The sequence below is a fragment of the Sinocyclocheilus grahami genome, unplaced genomic scaffold (genome assembly GCF_001515645.1).
Source record: "Sinocyclocheilus grahami isolate Dianchi unplaced genomic scaffold, SAMN03320097.WGS_v1.1 scaffold1418.1, whole genome shotgun sequence".
In the NCBI taxonomy this organism is placed as follows: Eukaryota; Metazoa; Chordata; class Actinopteri; order Cypriniformes; family Cyprinidae; genus Sinocyclocheilus; species Sinocyclocheilus grahami.
Window position 1 is genome coordinate 88842 of NW_015506597.1, and position 21201 is coordinate 110042.

Genomic DNA, 21201 nt, shown 5'->3' on the forward strand with positions numbered 1-21201 from the left:
ACTCATTTTGTTTGAGCATTGTTCGAGGAACGGAAGCATTGTGTACTTCTCATGCTGTTTGTGTTGACAGGGTCCAGTCGGTACGGCTGGCTCTCCCGGTTTCCCAGGATCCCCCGGTGCTAAGGTGTGACGTCTCTTAATTCTTCCTCTCTCTGTCGCAAATTAGACGTCTACACTGCTTTATTACATTTACATTTAGACATTTAGCAGATGCTTGTATCCAAAGCGACTTACAAATGAGGACAATAGAAGCAATCAGAATCAGCAAAAGAGCAATGATACACATGTGCTATAACAACTCTCAGTTAACTTAACACAGCACACGTAACAAGGGCTTTTTAAATAATATAATAAATAAAAAGAAAACAGATAGAATAGAAAAAGAATAGAGCAAGCTAGTGTTAGATGCCTTTTTTGCTTTTGTTAATTGTATAATAAATAAAAAGGAAACAAATAGATAGAATACAAAAAGAATAGAGAAGCTAGTGTTAGTTTTTTTTTTTTTTTTAAAAAAGCAGTTAGTAAATAAATAACGTGCAAGTCTAAAAGGGGCAAGTTTTGTTATTTATTTATTTATAATTTTTTTTATAAAGAATAGAATTAAAATAGAGAGTGCTAGAGTTAGAGTTAGCGTTATTACCGGAGCATGTCATGTACGTCATAGATATATACAAATAATAATAACATATATGCAAACATTAATAACAACTCATGAATGTTTTAAGAAATCGTCATACATCCACCATTAAATATCACATCAGACTGTAAGCTCATTCAGATTCCCATTTTTCTGCTATTAAGACTCTATATTATGCTAAAAACCATGCAGTAAATTTAGTAATAATCTCAGGTTTATGACCACATTGATACAGATGAATGCACAACCCAGGCTCTGGAAATGGCATTTGAAAATGAGAAGCAGTATGTATCATGTAGTTTTCTTCCTTCATAGGGCGAAGCAGGACCTACCGGAGCCAGAGGACCTGAGGGAGCACAAGGACCCCGCGGAGAGTCTGGCGTCCCCGGATCTTCAGGACCTTCTGGACTCTCTGTGAGTAACCACTGAAGAAGATTAATACAATCGAAAACGACTCAGATTGCTATATTCTTCAATCACCATCCTCACTGTGCCCTTGAACGAGGTCAGAGGTGACTCCAGAAACTAAAACATTCTGCTGTTGACATGGGCAATGAAGTGAAGTTATGCCCAAAACATGACTGAAACTCTTCATGAACACCTGCAAGAAAGAGCATAGCTGGCTGGACATTAATGACATAAATAGTGGAAACCATCTTGCTGGGCAGGATTTAAGTTCCTCAGGATGGACGCAGTGAAGGGTTTGGGACTGTGTGTGTGCTCCAGTCCATGCTTTCATGACGTCATTTTCTCACAACTCCAGAGTGATTCGTCACATGACCTTTACAGCTGAGATAACCGGCTCAAAGGTTCTGAGCAGTGAATGTGGACATGATGGATAGATCGCTACAGGTACTCAGTCAGAGAATACATGAAGACTTATTAGAGGCAATCAGCAGAAGACAAGAACCCGCTGTGGATGATGGGAGAGAGTTGGTTTGGCAGTTTGGTTCCTCCTGAGGTCAGCAGTGGTGAAGTGCACTGGTCTTGTGCCGTGGACAGATGAATCGTGTTCCTAAATTTAATAGGTTTTATTTTGGCTTGGTAATTCTACGTTTATGCTGGAGTTTTGCTGAGGAGAGACTTGCAGCAGATTAAACAAAAAGTGAATGAATGAATGATGCATTTATATAGCGCTTTCTTATGTATTGATATACTAAAATATACTTATATATTGCTATATACAAAAAATCTTGCTGCTTAAACTGTTGTAGGATCTGGATCTAGTCTCTCTGACTGTGTGCTCTCGCTCAATCTGCAGGGTAACCCCGGGACTGATGGCCTCCCCGGAGCCAAAGGATCAGTGGTACGTACAAGACTCCGTGTAATTGTGGTCCACTGTGAATGAGCTGTTCTCTATAGACCAGTGTGGAGTAGACGTCACAGTTACGTCACTTGCAGCTGCGCGCGCATAGCGGTGGCAGAAAAACACTGGGAGCAAGTGGAGGGAAACGGGTAAAATACATGGAATAAGAGAAAAAATGTATTGTTGTGCCTTTGGATGTCAGAATCGGAATGCAAATAATTTTTATATAATACTGTCGTCAAAGACGCCATTTGAAGCTAAACGCAGACGTTTAAACGAACAGACTATGGATGAAACCTGCTATGATTACCCTACTTTTAAAGCATAAATTTGATTTAAACAATAGGTCTATATAATATTCATATAGGGGACATATTGTATTAGCCCTACAGTTGAAATACATGCATGAAATACTATTTAAACCTATAACATTTTACATAACATTTACCTATTTTATTTCACAATTCAGACTTTTTTTCTTGCAAATGCAGGTTTATATCTCCTAGTTCGGACTTTATAACTTTATTCAAGTCAACAATTGCGAGTTTGTCAATTCTGAGGAAAAAAAGCCAGAAGTGTGGGATTATAAACTAAAAAGAAAGAATGACGAGTTGATTTTTCTTACCAGAATTGTGAGATATAATCTCGGAATTATAAGAAAAAAGTCTGAATTTTGAAATATAAACTCAAAATTAAAGTTTGTATTCTTTTATTCCATGGCTTGAATAGACTGCTACGTTAAAACTGGCATTTTCTGCCACCAGATAGGCTCCGCCCACAAAACCGTCATCACTGTTTGCAAACACTGAGATTGGTCTATACTGCATCTGAGCATCGTTCCTGTTTCAACATTTGTGAGAATCACTTGTGATAATTTGATTCTCCAGAAGCAACACAGTAGATAGTATGAGGATTGGAGCTGTTTGTGAACCTGTTTGCACACGCTCATCTGTGTCGTCTCATAGGGTGCTCCTGGTATCGCTGGCGCTTCTGGTTTCCCTGGCCCTCGGGGCCCTCCTGGCCCTCAGGGAGCGACTGGACCTCTGGGGCCCAAGGGACAGTCTGTGAGTTTCTGTGTTCATTTCAAATGATCAGTCTTCAGACATCCATTCACCTCTGCTAAATAAACCCAGATCAGGACCTGACACCAGGTTTATCTGGCAATAATGACTGTTTAACCCTACATTACACTGCTTTACTCTGCTTTACATTACTGAGTGAGTGTTTGTGTTTCACACACCGTGTGCAAATGACCACAGTAAACACAAAACAATCATCAGGGACTCGTGATGAGTTCAATGTGATGTTGTGAGATATGAAATATTGATCACATGTTTTGCCCTGTGCCATAATACACACTTAGATATTTCACAGATCTGTTTTATTTAAACACACATTGAACCTTTCCAGGATTGGCTGATATGACGATTTATATAGTGATGTTAATTGATAGAGATCTTTCTATCTATCTTCTGGTGTATTTCTGATCATGCTGATGTTAGATGAGATTTACTCATGTGTTTGTCTTTAGGGTGATCTGGGTCTCGCAGGGTTCAAGGGTGAGGCCGGTCCTAAAGGAGAAATCGTAAGTTCTGTTCCTTACATTCACACTAGAAGTTATTCATAGTCATCTTCATAAATAAAACTTCATAATCTGCAGCACTGTATTCTAAAAACAAAGCTGAAATACAAGGAGCGAGTGCACTGTAAACCCTTTTCATGAAGAGTGTTTGCTAACATAAAGCAACGTCACATTAAAATAATACTTTTCAGTTTACATTTCTTTTTAACATGTTAAAATGTTACTTTTTTATTCGTTTTATTTAAAAGCAACTAACCTATTAATTTTACAGCTGCACAGATGCAAGTGAAAAGTCATTTAAACCTACTATCAGTGTGTTTTTGTGCTGCATGTGAAGCGTATCTGTCAGAATGCAGTGTATGTAAGTGTTTTACGTGAGTTAAATGTGTCGCCTTACAGCTGTCATAGTTAAATGAAAATGAGGGTTTTAAATGAAGGATGGTTTGTTTAGGGTAACGCTGGGCCTCAAGGTGCCCTTGGCCCTGCTGGAGAGGAAGGTAAGCGAGGACCCAGAGGAGAGCCTGGTGCTCTTGGACCCCTCGGGCCGTCTGGAGAGAGAGTAAGACACAGCTTCTTCATGTCTGACCTGATCTTTTGTGCCTTCTATATGTGACCCATACGAGGAAATACAGTTACTCAGCTCTCTGAAGGCCTGCCATCGGTTAGATGGGGCTGGTGTAGTTCTTTGAGATGAAGCTTTACACTGCATCGTGTTCTAAATTATATTCAACAAGGATGACATGTTTTCTGCAGGGAACTCCTGGTAATCGAGGTTTTCCTGGACAAGATGGTCTGGCTGGTCCAAAGGTGAGACATGTCACGTGTTCGAAATGCATAACACATGCAGTCTTTCAGGAAAAATATAAGCATTTAGCTGTTTAGAGATCAGGAGTGAGCAGGAAATTCTGGTTAATAAGTTCTGGCAATGTGCCTGGAAGAGAAATTACTGACGAGGTAAAGTTCTGACAGCTATGTTTCCCATGGTGCAGATGAAGAAAATGCAGTCTGAAGCTCATTTTGCCATCAGAGACTTACAATACAACAATTTTACAGCAATTAACCAGATTTGCTGTGTGGCGGTGGCTTTTGTTGTCATCATGTCTGAAGTTGTTCTTCTGCTATATGCTGCTCTGCGGCCTTCAGTCTCGACTGCACTCCACTACATTGCAAACCAAACTATTAGTGAGCACATGGCTATGAAAGGCATGTTTTAGCTGATAAATTCAGCATGAATTGAGTTTCTGGCGTTGTTCTGCAGGGTGCTCCGGGCGAGCGGGGAGCTGCGGGGGTGTCGGGGCCCAAGGGGGCCAGCGGAGATCCGGGCCGGCCTGGAGAACCGGGTCTGCCTGGTGCACGGGTAAATCAGGACATCTGTCTGCAGTGTAACAGTGTAAACAGGTTTGATGCTGATTTTACACGCATGTCATTATCCCGTTACGCAGGGTCTGACGGGACGCCAGGGCGATGCTGGTCCACAGGGCAAAGTTGGTCCGTCTGTGAGTAGACGCTGTTGTACACAACTATTATGCTTATATTTTTACACAGATATTTTGACTGTATGGTTAATAGTGAATTTGACCATTACAATAATAATTTCAGCCTGTCTGCTCTTTAGATTTCAGTCTTAGCCATCACAATATACATGGAAAAAAATAACTGGTGCAGAAACAGTTTTCACTCTGAAATTGCTTGTAAATCTTATAAATAATTACAAAGAAGTGGCACACATCACTTTGAATTAAACATGAAACTTTGAAGCAGAAAGACTGAAATAGTCTTTTTTTCTTCTAAATGTGTGCTCCAGTAATCTTTGTTTTATTCACAGCTTGGAAAAGTAGCATAGTGAAATGGAAAAACATCTTCACCCTTCATCTGTTAAAAGCATAAAGTCTGTTGGTTCCACGCAAGCAGACAGCCTTGAAGAGTCTCTGTGTGTTAGCAATGCAATGTGAATGCAGTGTCCTGATTCTGTTTAAAATATCAGGCCATGCTGCTTCTTATATACATATCATAGAGTAGGGCTGTCAAAATGGCTGAAAAACTCAATTAAATTTTTTTACTTAAATATGATCAAAATTCGAATTATATTCAAATTTAAAATGCATAATTTCAGTTAGGGTGAAGAAAAGCTTTTGGCTTCTCTCTTGAGGCCACAAGAGGGCGCATCGAGCAAAATATTACTAATGCACGTTTATTCAAAGCATAAGAAAACATGACTATCTGTGAAAAAAGTGCATAATGTTTATAAACCAATTATAATTAAGTTGCTTAAACAACTATAAGCAAAACAGCATCATGTACGTATGCATAGTTTAATACGAAAGGGCCGAAGAGCACATTTTTCATTTAAAAACACGAGATGCAGTGGGATGGGGAAAAAACCCGCCATAAAGTCTCGAGATATGTTTTTTTTTTCAAAGTTAAACTTGCATTAATTTGCTTGGTAAACATGCGGCTCTTTTGTGCGAGACGCGAGTGCAACGCTGATAGATGTCCCTCTAGAAGATGTGTGAAATATGTGTTCTGTGTGAACGGCTTGGTTTCGGTTTTGATGTAAACAAGATCTCCTCCGCATTGATGTTCTCTTTTCCTGCAATATTTGTAATGAACAAAGCCGCAGCGCCACATCTAGTGGCTTCAACTGGATAGACTAACAAACACATTATAATGCAACGACACTTACATCGTCATCGCATCTCGTGCACCGCTGATAAGGCTGCCTCTTTAACGCACACCTAAAATTAGAATGCAACGTTTTTGCATTCGAACGTGGATTTTTATTTTAAATTTGACGAATATTTTAAATTCTAAATTTTTTTGACAGCCCTATCATAGAGGGCCCTTGACTTCCTGCTTCCTGTCATGTGATCTCTCACAAAAGACTCGCGGTTCTGTCACACGTGTTTAAGAGCTGTACCCTGAGTAACTGCAGTGCTCTGTTGAGGGTGTAGGGTGCTGCTGGTGAAGACGGTCGGCCCGGACCCCCGGGCCCTCAGGGTGCTCGCGGTCAGCCGGGAGTCATGGGCTTCCCTGGACCCAAGGGTGGCAATGTAAGCCATAAAACTCTTGTCCTTACATGTCTGTTTCTTTGTGTCACAGCAACTTGAATGTGTACATCACTGTTCTTTATTGTTATTAACTGTGTTATTATGTAAACATTTTTCATGTGTTATTACTCTAAGACTATTTCACGTAGCCATTAATGAAGGCAGTTCATATCAGGCATGTTCGTCTCGCTGCAGGGTGAGGCTGGGAAGTCTGGAGAGAAGGGACTCGCTGGAGCTCATGGCTTGCGTGTAAGTTGCTCCATGATCCTCAACACATCTACACTGCAAACGAAGCTTGACTGGTCTTCAGAGCGACTGAGCTCTGCGCAGGACTGCTGGTGCTTGGCAGGCTTTCTTGGCCATTTCTTTCTTCCTAAAACGGTGGCTTGTTCTAAAGAAAACCGGACATTTGATCTTGTATATTTGAGTCAACTTTATGATTTTTCTAAACATACATTTGGGTAAACGGTAATTTACAAAGTGGAAAATAGTAAGCGAGATATTATAATGAAAACGTGCTGTTTCCAAAACTAGTGATTGGCTTTTATTTCAAGTCAATGTGCACAGAGCAGGGTGGACCATGTACATTATAATTCTTACTTGAAGGATTCTTTACATAACTACAAAGCAGTTGTTTGCTGGGGAAGTTCGTCAGGGATGTAACTTGTCAATGTGCCAAAGTTTCTGTGTCACAGTGCATCAAATCTTTGAAACATATTCAAGAGTTTTGTTTGAGGACTGAACGAGCTCCTGAACGAGTCTGGTGTTGTCCTAGCATTCATTTAAAAAAAACAAAAAAACACATTAGGGAATCCTAAGTGATCAGAGCCTCGACAGAAATATGAGGACACACCTGTATCACTATCTCTGAAGAAAATGCTGCCACAATGGTAAACATAAGAGGCTAATCATACAGTGAAAGGCTGAGGCAAACCTCAGTGTCTTTCTCCAGAAGCTTTGGGGTGTTTTGCCAGTCATCTGCTGTCTGTCTGATGCTGAGATTAGGACAGCACTACAGTATGTAGACTACAAGCAGTGCTCTAAGGCTCTTCTGAAGAAACAGCTGTCTCTGGCACACACACAAGCACCTTTCACTCCTGGGCTTCAGCTCTGATCACACAGCTCTCTGCACTGATGGAGTGACTGATGTCTGTGCTCTGCAGGGTCTGCCGGGGAAAGACGGAGAGACGGGCGCTGCCGGACCCCCTGGACCTGCTGTGAGTGTGTCTGCACATGCATGCCTTCACATGATGAGTTTATGAATGAGACTGATGATGATGATGATGTTGACAGGGTCCTGCAGGAGAGAGAGGAGAGCAGGGTCAGCCCGGACCCTCCGGCTTCCAGGTGAGTTGCCTTGTTAATCTTATTCAAGAGTGTATAACATCACCCAGTCAACCTAACTGCATTCATTCATGTCTATGGGTAAAATCAGGTATAAAAAGCTGTTTAAGATTACAGTGCAGAGTGTTTCGAGCACTTCTTACAGGAAATTCACTGTCACAGCTTCTTACTTAACAGTTAACATGAACAATTCCAGCAATATGATGAGAGATATGTATTTATAAAAATCATTCTGCACTCAAAGCTAATTATTCCCATCCGTCCGGATGACTGTTGACGTCGATCTGTGTATTCCTGTTGATGGTAGATGGTTTTAATGCTTTGCATCAGTTTTAACCGCAGTATGATCTTGTTCTTCACAACAAACTCATGATTTGTCTATATATTTACCAATTTATTTAGTTTAATTATCATTAATGAAGAAATGTAATTAATATTGAATATAAAGTAGTACTTCCTCTTCAATCTTTTTCAGATATGAATGATTTCTCAGGTGGTCATGAGGTCATTTCAGATTTTACAGGCATTGATCAGTGATTTATTGCTGAAGTCATTTTCTTCCACTAACCTGAAGAAGATTGCCAGCTGAATTTCTTCATTCTACAGTTAATAGCGGAACATATTTTATGATGGATGAGCCAAGCAAATCTTTTACAGACATCCTTTTTTGTACAGATGTATCTGTGATGCATCTTTGCTAGCTAAAAAATATATCTTTTTTAATTTCCTGGATAAATATGGACAATGAATAAAAAAATCATCATGTACAATATGTGCCACCCCAGCAGGGCATTCGTTCAGATCATGTCTTTGCACATTATGATACCTGTAGCTGTATGTAATAATAAGTAATAATATAAGTAATATTATTATATGACATAATGATCAAATGATTGACATGATTAACTGCTACTGCGAGTCTTTCTGAAGGAACTATCACTCAGGCTTCTGTTTGGAATAATACTGAGATTAATGGAGGTTACGAAAAACATCCTTTAAATGGATCTGTCGCTCTACAGCTAGTTGTGCTACTTGAAGATTTATTTTATCAATCAAATAACGAACCGTGTTGTTTAACACCATGTTTGCATGTCATAGCGTTGTGAATAAACCGTTTGTTTGTTGTGTGTAGGGTCTGCCTGGACCCCCGGGCCCCCCTGGTGAAGGTGGTAAACCTGGCGATCAGGTGAGCGTTCCTGAGGAAGCAGAGGACACCTTGCTCTACATGTCACTCTGCTGGCTCCACACAGATGTGTAATAAAGTCTGGTCTTTGCTCCCTCAGGGTGTTCCAGGAGAGGCTGGGGCCGCAGGGGCCACCGGACCACGCGTGAGTCTCCACTCCATGCTCTCTCTTCGGTTCGTAAGTGCTTAGTATTCTCGTGTGTTAAAGTTCCCTGTGCCGCTATTCCTCCTCAGGGTGAGCGGGGTTTCCCAGGAGAGAGAGGAGGTGTGGGGCCCCAGGGCCTCCAGGGGCCTCGAGGTCTTTCAGGAACTCCAGGAACTGATGGCCCCAAGGTGAGCAGATCAGTCCAGTCCAGTACACCGTGATCACAATGTAGCAGAATGTACCATACGGAGGTCTCAAATCCTGACTCACTCACGTGTTTTATGATAGCACATGCCACAGCCTTCTCTTCATTAAAGCTTGCGGGTTAAGTGTGCTGAAGCCTGTAATGATCCGTAGGGTGCCGTCGGCCCGGGGGGAGCTCCTGGTGCTCAGGGGCCTCCAGGACTGCAGGGGATGCCTGGAGAGAGAGGGACATCTGGCATTCCTGGACCAAAGGGGGACAGAGTGAGTGAGATTTATTCAGCTCCACCCTCGTGAGACTAGACCTGTGTCTTTCTGGAATGAAGAGAAACTCATGTTCATAAAACTCTGTTGATCCGTTACCTGCTGCTTGATTATGTGACATTCATCGATGTTCCAGCTGCTTTGTTTAGAAAATATTAGAAAAGAACATGTTAGAAAAGCACTAGTAAAGCACTATTGCCCATTGACTGCTGTGTGCAAACATTAGCGATACAAGTACTGTAATGGATATCAGTCATAAGATCTGACTGTCTGTGTATCACAGGGTGACAACGGTGAGAAAGGACCTGAAGGAGCTCCTGGGAAGGACGGCGCAAGAGTAAGAAGATTGAACATCTTGGGCCAGATTTACTAAACAAGGCAAATTAGCATGAGAGCGCAACTCCATATAAGCGCAGATGGGAGGGGAAATTCTGCAAATGATTTATTGACAATGCACACATTAAAGAACACAGACGCAGCAGATCATTTCCATAATAACCAGCGCAATCTACCAATCTATCTTACCGCCTGCTTTAAGACATGCTTTTTGGGCGTTAAATAATGGCGCAAATACCAGTAATTTGACGAGCACAAGCGTTAGTAAATTGAGTTGCGTGATTCATTTTAATCCTCTCCTCCCATAAATTTTGTGTCTAAAAGGGAAACAAATGCATATTCAATCAGGTCAGGCGCAAAAATAAATGTGTCCACGCCTTTTTAGCACTAATTCTTCGCATTGTGTCTTTAGTCAATCCTAACAGTACTATTTTAACACCAAAAGACGGTTAGCGCTGGCGCAAGCTGTTAGTAAATCTGGCCCCTTGTTTTTTCCTCCAATATTTTCAATATTTACTTTGTGTTGGTTTTTACATCTGTGGTTGGCTGGTGTTTTCCAAGAGTGATGAAGCACAGATGAATGTACTATCATCTATTGTGTGTGTGTGTGTGTGTGCAGCGTTGCTCTCAAAGCTGTTTCTCAATTTACCGCTGAACAGTGAACTACATGTCTGTGAGTGGGTTAGTTAGTGAGTGAGTGGGTTAGTTAGTGAGTGGGTTAGTGTGTGGGTTAGTGAGTGAGTGAGTGGGTTAGTTAGTGAGTGAGTGAGTGAGTGAGTGTGTGGGTTAGTTAGTGAGTGAGTGGGTTAGTTAGTGAGTGAGTGGGTTAGTGAGTGGGTTAGTGAGTTAGTGAGTGGTAGGGCAATAGAATATACGGTCTGTACAGTATAAAAACCATTACGCCTATGGAGAGTCCCCACTTTTCACAAAAACAAACCTGTGTGTGTGTGTGTGTGTGTGTGTGTGTTGTGTCTAGAGTCAAACTGCTTTCTGTAGGGATGTTAAAAATAGTATTTTTTTTAAAGATACTACTGAGGTTTATGAACAGGAGTGCTTGAGGAAACTGCTTTGTATCTTAACAGGGTTTAACGGGTCCAATCGGTCCCCCTGGTCCTGCGGGACCCAACGGTGAAAAGGTACTGAAGTTATCAGTTTATTATCAGTTTGTTAATGTGTTTAATGTCTAATATTAATCTCTACACCGTACGTTCCTCAGGGAGAATCTGGACCTGCAGGACCGTCTGGAGCTGCTGGTACTCGCGGTGTTCCTGTGAGTCTCTCACTAATTATATCAGCGTTCAGACACCTGTGTTCAGAATAGTGCCATTTATCTACTTTCTATACTTTCCACATTGAAGTCAATATATTTTTGCAACTTGCGTATGTAACTGAATGCATGCAGTTATCTTCTGTTGCTCAAACTTTATACCAACCTCTGAATTTACATACGGAGAAGTTTTATCTGTCATACAGTTGTGTCATTGTGTATCTCACTTAATACACCAGACATGATATGACACACACCAGATCTCTGGATCATTTAGATCTGATATATTTTTATATGCTTTATACATGTGCACTTTTAGGAAAAGAGTGTGACATGAGCAACCTCTATAATCTAAACACTGTTTTAACTGATGGCATGGCATCATTATTGTACATACAGTATAAAAATGTACTAATATGATATAATAAAGCTGAGGCTTTATGTTTTTGACAGGGTGACAGAGGAGAGACTGGTCCTTTTGGTCCTGCTGGTTTTGCTGGTCCTCCTGTAAGTACAGCAATGCAATCACTGCACCTCATCTTCACTCTCTCTTTATTTCTGCCTAACAGTAAAATCTCAGATGCTCTCATATGCCAAGCTCACACAATCTGATCATCAAACTGCTGGAATAGCTGTTTTTAATATTATAGCAGTGCACAAATGAAACCCACAAATAAAAAAAAAGGCTTTGGCCTAGAGACTACCCAGCTAATGGTGAAACCAGTGTTTGTGCACTTATCTTTGCAGAAAATGAAGAGGTGAAAAAGATGTGAATGCTTATAATTGCTTGTCCTTATTTATTTAATAAAGCAAGAACTGAGATCTCAGTGATCAGTCAAAGAGAACGCAGATGAGTTTGCTGTCTAATCATAAATTATGTAATGACATCAGCTCATTACCCAGAACAACATGCAAAATGTTTTCTGCCTCTGCACTTTGTTTGGCTGCAGCACTTGTCATATTACACACTTTTAAAACTGTTCCTGTGACTGCACCGGTGATGACAGCGAGCTCTGACAGAGACACACTACAGCTTTATAGCATCAACTCAGCTTTGGGACGGCTGTTTTTGTGCAGTCAAAGTCCCTCTAAAGCAGGGGTGACCAAACTCGGTCCTGGAGGGCTGCTGTCCTGCAGAGTTTAGCTCTGACCCCAATCAAACACACGTGACGCTGCTAATCAAGCTCTTACTAGGAATACTGGAAACTTCCAGGCAGGTGTTATGAGGCAAGATGGAGGACAGCGGCCCTCCAGGACCGAGATGTGTGACCCCTGCTCTAAAGCATCTTCATTATCTTCAGTGGTGAAGCTGATTCAGGAGCTGGAGCTGTGGCAATGGTTGCCAATTCAGTTGTTTTTAAATCATCACTGTGAACTTATTTTGGGACATATTTCAAGAAATGCTGTGGAGGAAGAAGCAGAAAGGAGTTTTATTAAAATTCAAAATCAAGAACTAAAGTTCATACAGTCATGGATTAGATTTAACATTTTAAAAGTGATATTAAGGATAGATGAACTTCCTTTGCATCTTGATTAATGACAAAAAGGTGTGCGTGTTGGAGCACTAACATTGATGAGCTGATTGTTCACTGATTGATCTGGATATGTTAGGGTGCAGATGGACAGCCTGGCGTTAAGGGAGAGCAGGGTGAAGGTGGACAGAAGGGTGATGCTGGTGCACCGGGCCCCCAGGGTCCTTCTGGAGCTCCAGGTCCTCAGGTAACATCAGCCAAATTAATTTGCTTTCCCCTCTCAAGACAACATTTGCCCAGTATTTCTTCATATTGTGTATTCCTGCTTGGTTATAGGGACCAACTGGTGTGTCTGGACCAAAAGGGGCTCGCGGTGCTCAAGGACCTTCTGTAAGTACGAACAAGAGACTATCCTTTGTAAATGTAGATCATGAAACTGAATATTTATTTTTATGAATTTTATAGGGTGCCACAGGTTTCCCAGGAGCTGCTGGTAGAGTTGGACCTCCTGGTCCCAATGTAAGTAAAGCAATGGACCGGTTCACTATGACAAAGACCTAAAGTGGAATATCAAAATAAAGAGCTACCCATATTTCCTGTAGGCAGATGTCCTTTCACATGCTGTGCCCTCCACACCTCAGTCTTTCATTCATGTTAATGTGCGTTGGTTCGCGTCATTCTCAGGGTAACCTGGGTCCGGCTGGTGCTGCTGGTCCTCCTGGTAAAGACGGTCCGAAGGGTGTGCGTGGTGACGGTGGTCCTCCTGGAAGACCCGGGGACGCTGGCTTGCGTGGGCCGGCTGGGACTCCTGGAGAGAAGGGAGATCCTGGAGAAGATGGGCCTCACGTATGTAGTTTTACAGGCTCTTATTTAGCACGGCTGTTCATCAGTGTGAATAAACAGCATTTACAGCTCAACACACAGTAAAGACAGGATCACTCTGTAAAAAATGTATGTTACAAAATGTAATTGCGATTTTTCTGGTTAAAATTGCGATTAAAGGGTGATTTTTAAAACAAATTAACTATATATATATATTGTGTATATATATAATTAGATATATTAAAAAATTATAATATAACAAAAATAATCATTTTATTTTACAGAAAACTATTGTTTTACAAACACCTGCAAGGTTACTTGTTAACATGCAAAATCTTTGACAGTAATTTCTTAATTTTTATCAGGAGGTATGAAAAATCAAAAAGAGTCTGTCTTTAACATGAAATATGAGCCTTTTATGCATCCACAGTGGGGGAAAACAACTCCTGTACACAGTGTATACAGTTCTATACACTGGAGAAAAACATGGATTATCATATGTTTATTTCTTTAGAGGGAAGTATTATTTTTCCGCTTATGCCCTAAATAGAACTGAGTGTGGATTACTGAGCCCTAAACACATGTAATGTGTGTTTCATTCATACTGGATGCCAGGGGGCGCCCTCGCGCAGAAAATCCACATATGCTTCACAGATGTAATAGAGCTCATGACGTTCCAGGAAATCCCTAATATGGATAAAGGCATCCAGCTATTGCTGTGATTGAATAAAAAGGAAATATAAACACTTGAACTAATCGGGTATTTTCATAATAAAAAGTACATTTATAGTCCACACTCGACTGATGCTGTGGAGTAAAAACATGTTATTAAATGTTCCCTTTTGTTGTATAACAGGTTAATAAATGCTTCTGATTTAGTTTGATGCGTGTTGCTTTTTCAGATGTTCGTTAAAAGTGACTCAAACTCACAGCACTGGCAGTGATTGAGCAGCATTTACTACTGATGCTGTGCATATATTTATTAAATTAAAAATCGCAGGCTTTGCAATTTCATAATCGCATTAAGCCAAATCACGATTTCGGTTCAATTATGATTCATCATTTAGCCCAAACTCTTGAGTGTTACTTAGAGATTTTAAATGCAAAGTCCGGACTCATTTTGTGATGTGTCTTGTATTATAAAGCATTTTTCGGTTCTATTGTCATTGTGGCTTTCTCTTCTGTCCTGTCCCAGGGTCCGGATGGGCCTGCAGGTCCTCAGGGTCTGGCTGGTCAGCGTGGTATTGTTGGACTTCCAGGACAGCGTGGTGAAAGAGGTTTCCCCGGCCTGCCTGGACCCTCTGTGAGTCTAATCTGTCCCTGATAACACTCTGACAATTAAGATAGTAATGATGACAGTGACACAGGAGACAGAGAAACCGTTCTTCAAGCTTTTTATCAGATTATCCTTTAAGGTGCACTTTATGTAGTTCTACTCTGCCAGCTTTTCAGTTTCCAGTGAATGTGACAATTAGATAAAAGCATGAGAATTTTTTTCCATGTTTGAGGATCAACTGCCCTTGCCAATGATACACATAGCTGTTAATGCATTATTAAAAATAAATAAATAGTTGCAAGATACTGTATGAAGGCACTTCTGCTTGGCTTGTCTCATGCACATTAACCACAGAGACGAGCATTTTTCACAATGTCACCAAAAATCACAACAGCATGCCTAAAAATCAAAAGGCATCTTGTTAAATATGGGATTGATTATTTCTCAGATAGCACTTAACCTACAGTGAAGAAATAGCAAAGACAAAGCGTTTTATACAGGCAAGTGCAGAGCTAATAAGGTGGCTCACGTTGCGCTGATGAATCCCCATCACAGGGTGAGCCTGGTAAACAAGGAGCTGCTGGGGGATCTGGAGACCGTGGACCCCCTGGACCCGTGGGAGCGCCTGGTCTGACCGGACCTGCTGGGGAACCTGGGAGAGAGGTACGTCACAGACAGCCATGGTCCTGGTGATTTACTCCAGCACAACCCACAAAATCAACCCACTCAAACCAAGGAAAACATGCAAACTGCACAGTTCAGGCCACACCTAAATGATATTTCATTCATTACATTCTGCACAAATCCAAATGTGCGAGTTTTGCACAGGTTTTGTGTGCTTGCCGTTACTTGGATTATATAACTCGCTTTGAAATATACACCACAGCATGTGATAAAAACCTGTGACTTTAGTCCAGAAATTGCTATAAGCCAGTGGTTCCCAATCCTGCAGTCCCCAGCGCTGCACATTTTATATGTCTTCAGTATGTCTATATAAATGCATCATTCATTCATTCATGTCTCCGCAATCAGTCACAGCTTAATCTAGTTATCACCTCATTAGTAAACAGTGTTGGGCAGTAACTAGTTACTAGTAATAAAATTACTTTGTGCAGTAACTAGTAGTGTAACTAATTACTAATAAAATTTGGTAACACTTTATTTTAAGGTGTCCTTGTTACACATATTACATGTACTTACTATAATAATAACAATAAATTATGTATAATTACATGCAAGTAACCCTAAGCCAAACCCTAACCATATAGTAAGTACATGTAGTTAATTAGTATTACTCAGCACTTAAATGTTTCATTACACTGTAACAAGGGACACCTTAAAATAAAATGTAACCTAAGATTTCAGAAATAATATTACAGTGGAGTGTATTAAAGGGAATATTAAAGGTTAATCTTTAACCCTTGCAATGAGCTGAGGGATGTCTCAGTGTTTTGTGTTCAGCAGCAGTCATACAGGTTTGAAATGACATGAAAGTAATTAGATGAGGACAGAAGCAATTTTTTTTAAAATAATGAATGGCTGAAGCATGAAAGTAAGTGTTTACTACTTAAGGCAGTGGTGGTCAGTCCTGTTCCTGGAGATCTGCCATCCAAAAGTTCACCTCCAGCCCAATTCAAACACACCTGGAGCAGCTCATCAGGATCTTCAGGAGAACAGGTGTGTTGGAGCAGACTGGAAGTGAACTGCAGCTCTCTAGGAACAGACACCGCCCTCTCCTCGCATGATGGATCGGTGTGAACCAGCTATCCTTACTAAAGGGGAAGCATAATGCCTGTTAGCATCTACTGTTTGCCAGATTTAGAAACAAGCAGTGTAGCAAACTGTGAAATGAACATGAACTGAATAACATTATAGCCTAAACCACCACAAGCACCAGTTCCCCATAAAGAAACTGAGAGTGTAGCATCTCTGGCTGCGGAGAGGAGAGGAGCCAACCCAAATGTAGATTCAAAGACATGCTAACAGGGTTAAGTGTCAACATGGTTAGGGTGCAAATGGCCATTTGGATGACAGAGTAATGACCGATTGAACATTTCATATGGACTTACTGCAAATTAAAAACACTGCTTTCACACACGTACTGGTTAAGCAATGTGATTTAATTTAGTAAATCTGAAAAATACATAAATAAATAACACACAAGCACTATACCTCATTTTTTGTAAAATATAAGGCAATTTTTCCAGAGGCTTGCACCATAAATCTAGTTGAACAAGCTCAGGGTTATAGGACTGGTTTTGAACTGAAAAAAACAAACCAAAAAAATAAATCAGTTTTACCGTTTGCCAAAAAATCTAAAACCATGCAACAAATTTCTACAAAAAAAACAAAGCAATAGTATAAAAAATAACAAATGGAGATTAGATGCTTTCCTTGTACACAGTTGCTTGTTGTCATGAAACTGAAATGAATACATGCATGCATGCTGTACGTACATAAAGCGTTCACAGCTGTCAGAAATATGGACCGTCTGTGTTGAGTTTCTCCCCATGTGCCTTCCATGACCTAGTTTTCCCTCGTGTGTGACATGCCCATATTTGGTTTCCTTCCTGTTCCTGTTCATATTGTGTTTCATTGAGTCCAGTGTCTCGTCATCCCCTCGTTTTGTCGTGTACTTAAGCCCAGTGTTTCCCGTGTCTAGCGTGCTGCGTTAAACGTCAATCCCCGATGCTATGTGTGTGTCTCTTCCGGCTACCCCGTGTTTCCCTCCAGTTTGGATCATTAAAGACTGTTTTCCTTCAACTCCTTCGTCTCCGCGCTCCTTCGTTCCTCCACAGTAGGCAATTGTGACAACAGCAAGTTTAATATTATAAATTGTTTTTTGCAGGGCAATCCCGGATCTGATGGTCCTCCTGGCCGAGACGGTTCTGCAGGAATAAAGGTGGGCATCAAAGAGGATTGTGTATCACTGCTGGATGGTGTGAGGTGCGCTGTCTGACTCTCTGCATCGCTGTGTGTGTTGTGTTCAGGGTGACCGAGGAGACACTGGACCCGTGGGCGCTCCTGGTGCTCCGGGTGGCACTGGTGCTCCCGGTCCGGTCGGACCCACCGGCAAACAGGGAGACCGAGGAGAGGCCGTGAGTACAGATTCAAACAACACTGCATGATTCTTAGTCTGTAACATTGTGTCAGGAAAATGGTATTTATTATTCACGTTACTGAATGGTATTATTTAAGGGATTTTTACCACAAACGGTCTCAGTTTTAATTGAATGATAACAAACAAACAGTTAACAAACAGGCTGGAAAATTTGTCAACTAAATTGACTATATCAGTGATTTTGTGACATTGTACTAGTTTCATGATTGACTTACAAAAGTCTATTCAGTATCAATACTCATGCCATTTCTCTCAACAGGGTGGAATGTGTATGAGTGACATTAATGCACTACAAATGCTATAAAAACATCAATCAAAACTGTTGAGACAGTCCAAGCTTTTTAGTTGAATTTCCATTCAAATGTGTTGCATGTGGAAAGTGGTATAGCTGGATGGGATTACATCTCAAAGCTGCCGTTAATACACAGTGAAAGCATGGAAACCATAGGCCTGTCCAAAAATACACTACTGCAAGCGACATTTTACATAGAACGCTCTTGACACAGTCATTACTTTTAACTGTAGGGACCCAAAGGACCTGCTGGGGCTCTGGGGCCTGCTGGATCTCGGGGAATGCCTGTGAGTGCTTCTCTTGCCACACATGACTCGATTCTGCTTTCAATGGTCAATGTGTCAATTTATGCACAACAATTGGATGTAGACATATTGAGTTAATGTAGAGTTGCAATGCTCATGTCCATTAATCACAGGGCCCACAAGGCCCGCGCGGAGATAAGGGTGAGGCTGGCGATTCGGGTGAGAGAGGACAGAAAGGACACCGAGGTTTCACTGGTCTTCAGGGGCTGCCTGGGCCTCCTGTAAGTTGCAGTTTCTTTGCTAAAGCATTATATATGCAGATACTGAGGTAAGATGAGCTAACACAAAAACACCTGTACACTCCACACACAGGGCCAAGCTGGTGACCAAGGAGCTTCTGGACCTGCTGGACCCGGCGGAGCAAGAGTATGTAGCCAGGAGCATTATTACCGCATCTGTATTTGTCAGGTGTCAAACCCTGCAGCATTTAGCTCCAACCTTAATCAAACACAACAGGCCTTATTTATGAAATTGGAACTTTGAGTGTGCATACACTAAAACCCACAGCAACATTCGTCTTTGACATGGAAAAGCTCCATGTCAGGGTTTAAGCAGATATACACACTTTTCCTTGTGGGTATGTAGGATGGTTTCTGTGCAACATTTTATAAATGAGGCTCAAAAATGGCTTGAAAGCCACAGGCAAGTGTGTAAGAGAAGGTTGGAACTAAACTCTGGAGGCCCTACAGGAGCAGGATCATGCAAACAGGTGATGCTCTGCTGAGACTCAGACTTCTGACTCTTCCCAGGGACCCCCAGGCCCCGTTGGTCCAGCTGGAAAAGATGGAGCAAATGGTATGCCTGGACCCATCGGACCCCCTGGACCTCGTGGTCGTTCTGGAGAGACTGGGCCATCCGTGAGTAGCACACTTCACATTTTCTATGCTCCCCTAGTTAAACACACTTGAATAAACTCGTCAGCCAGTTAGTAGAGACTCCGCGGCCAGATGAAGGATATTTTCTAAATGTGTACTGTTGGGGGCAATGTTCTGTAAGGGTGGTTTCCTTGCAGTGGTTCAGGCTGTAGGATTGCCGAAGGACTAAAGAAACATTATCAGCACGATGGTATAAAACTGAACATTTCCAGTCTATTACCACCCACTGCCACTTATACCAACGACGGAAATAAGCGCAGTTAGAATAGATACATATGTGGGAGAGCGTTGCTATTGAGTGACTGTATTGTATTGCAATAGGTAGCACTTTAATATTAACCTTGAATCAAGACTAGTTAGCACATAATTAATAACTAATTTATTAATTAATTTATATAATATTTCTTTAACATAATTAATTTAATAACAATATTTTGTTATGGTTACACTTGAATTGGATACAAATTGGGACAGGAAAGCAGATCGTTTTTGACCCTATAGTTCCCTCTAACAGGCGACCGCACATGCACATGCAAAAATGAGTTGGGAAAGCCTTTTGATTGAATTCTAGTAAATGCTAAATAACTGCAATGCTCAGGCAAACCGCTGTAGAGTTGGTGTCACTACAGAACCGGTGAATGTGGTTAACAGGTTTTATAGAAAAAGAATTATGTGCGCCAAATCAATCGAACTGTAGAAATTGAATGCTGTAATGGTTGCCGACGAAACAGCTCAACACGAGAGCCAACGCAAACGCAATGATGTGTGAAATAAAACATCATCATGTTTTAAAGAAGAGTGGCTTGATTAAGTGCTGGACAGAGAGGATGATGGGCACAGAACGGTAACAAAACTACTAGACATTTGTGTAGTAGGGTGCAAACTCTTCATACGGGTGTTTAGATATAAGAATTCATATGTTCACGTTTTTGAAAATATTTAGCTTACAGATCTCAGATTAAATGCTTCAGTTTGTTTGTTTTTTGTATTCTATTAGTTTAAATGCTTCAGTTTGTTTTTATTTATTATATTATATTATTATAAAGAACTGAACTGTTCTGCTTGAGGTTTAAAAAAATTTGATTTTTAGTAGAATTTCTTGGTAAGACTGTAAAAAATGTTTTGTCTGGTAGCCTAAATCTGCATATTAAGGTTAAAAGTTACAGGTATGGTACAAAAAATGTTTTTGCTCAAGTGGCCAAAATATCCACCCAATAGAGAAAATTTTGCTTAGCAAGAAAAAAACAATTAGAGGCAACATTGGTTGGGGATACTCTAGGACCAGGGCTGGGAAATGCTGGTCTTAAAAATTCTGATTAAAAAAGGCCGTGTGTTTAACAGTAGATGAGTTCATATGCTGCTTCTCCTCAGGGCCCCCCAGGAAACCCTGGTCCCCCCGGTCTCCCTGGCCCCGCGGGGCCCGGCATCGACCTGTCTGCTTTCGCTGGTCTGTCTCATCCTGAGAAGGGTCCGGACCCCCTGCGGTACATGAGGGCAGACCAGGCCGCCGAAGGTAACGTTCAGCATGATGCAGAGGTGGACGCCACTCTGAAGTCCCTCAACAACCAGATGGAGAACATCCGCAGTCCTGATGGTACTAAAAAGAGCCCGGCCCGCACCTGCAGGGACCTGAAGCTCTGCCACCCCGACTGGAAGAGCGGTGAGTCTTCTGCCTTCATGAAGCACAGGGAACATGTGCGGGGAATAACGTGCCGTCTCTCCACAG

The 21201-nt window shown here is 41.3% G+C and overlaps 1 protein-coding gene across 2 annotated transcripts in view; it reads left to right on the top strand.

Moving 5' to 3' along the window:
* The window catches only part of LOC107570126 (collagen alpha-1(II) chain), a 42188-nt gene that overhangs the window by 16313 nt on the left and 4674 nt on the right, over positions 1–21201 (top strand). For both annotated transcript variants that reach the window (XM_016256323.1, XM_016256324.1), the window contains 34 exons: positions 71–124; positions 953–1051; positions 1899–1943; positions 2909–3007; positions 3475–3528; positions 3977–4084; positions 4279–4332; positions 4784–4882; positions 4968–5021; positions 6477–6575; positions 6768–6821; positions 7736–7789; positions 7866–7919; positions 9049–9102; positions 9200–9244; positions 9334–9432; positions 9602–9709; positions 9993–10046; positions 11128–11181; positions 11262–11315; positions 11766–11819; positions 12924–13031; positions 13121–13174; positions 13250–13303; positions 13469–13630; positions 14802–14909; positions 15438–15545; positions 17731–17784; positions 17873–17980; positions 18529–18582; positions 18714–18821; positions 18913–18966; positions 19350–19457; positions 20847–21135. In XM_016256323.1, coding sequence (XP_016111809.1) covers positions 71–124; positions 953–1051; positions 1899–1943; positions 2909–3007; positions 3475–3528; positions 3977–4084; positions 4279–4332; positions 4784–4882; positions 4968–5021; positions 6477–6575; positions 6768–6821; positions 7736–7789; positions 7866–7919; positions 9049–9102; positions 9200–9244; positions 9334–9432; positions 9602–9709; positions 9993–10046; positions 11128–11181; positions 11262–11315; positions 11766–11819; positions 12924–13031; positions 13121–13174; positions 13250–13303; positions 13469–13630; positions 14802–14909; positions 15438–15545; positions 17731–17784; positions 17873–17980; positions 18529–18582; positions 18714–18821; positions 18913–18966; positions 19350–19457; positions 20847–21135 — 2818 coding nt within the window. The remainder of the gene's footprint in view (positions 1–70; positions 125–952; positions 1052–1898; positions 1944–2908; positions 3008–3474; positions 3529–3976; positions 4085–4278; positions 4333–4783; positions 4883–4967; positions 5022–6476; positions 6576–6767; positions 6822–7735; positions 7790–7865; positions 7920–9048; positions 9103–9199; positions 9245–9333; positions 9433–9601; positions 9710–9992; positions 10047–11127; positions 11182–11261; positions 11316–11765; positions 11820–12923; positions 13032–13120; positions 13175–13249; positions 13304–13468; positions 13631–14801; positions 14910–15437; positions 15546–17730; positions 17785–17872; positions 17981–18528; positions 18583–18713; positions 18822–18912; positions 18967–19349; positions 19458–20846; positions 21136–21201) is intronic.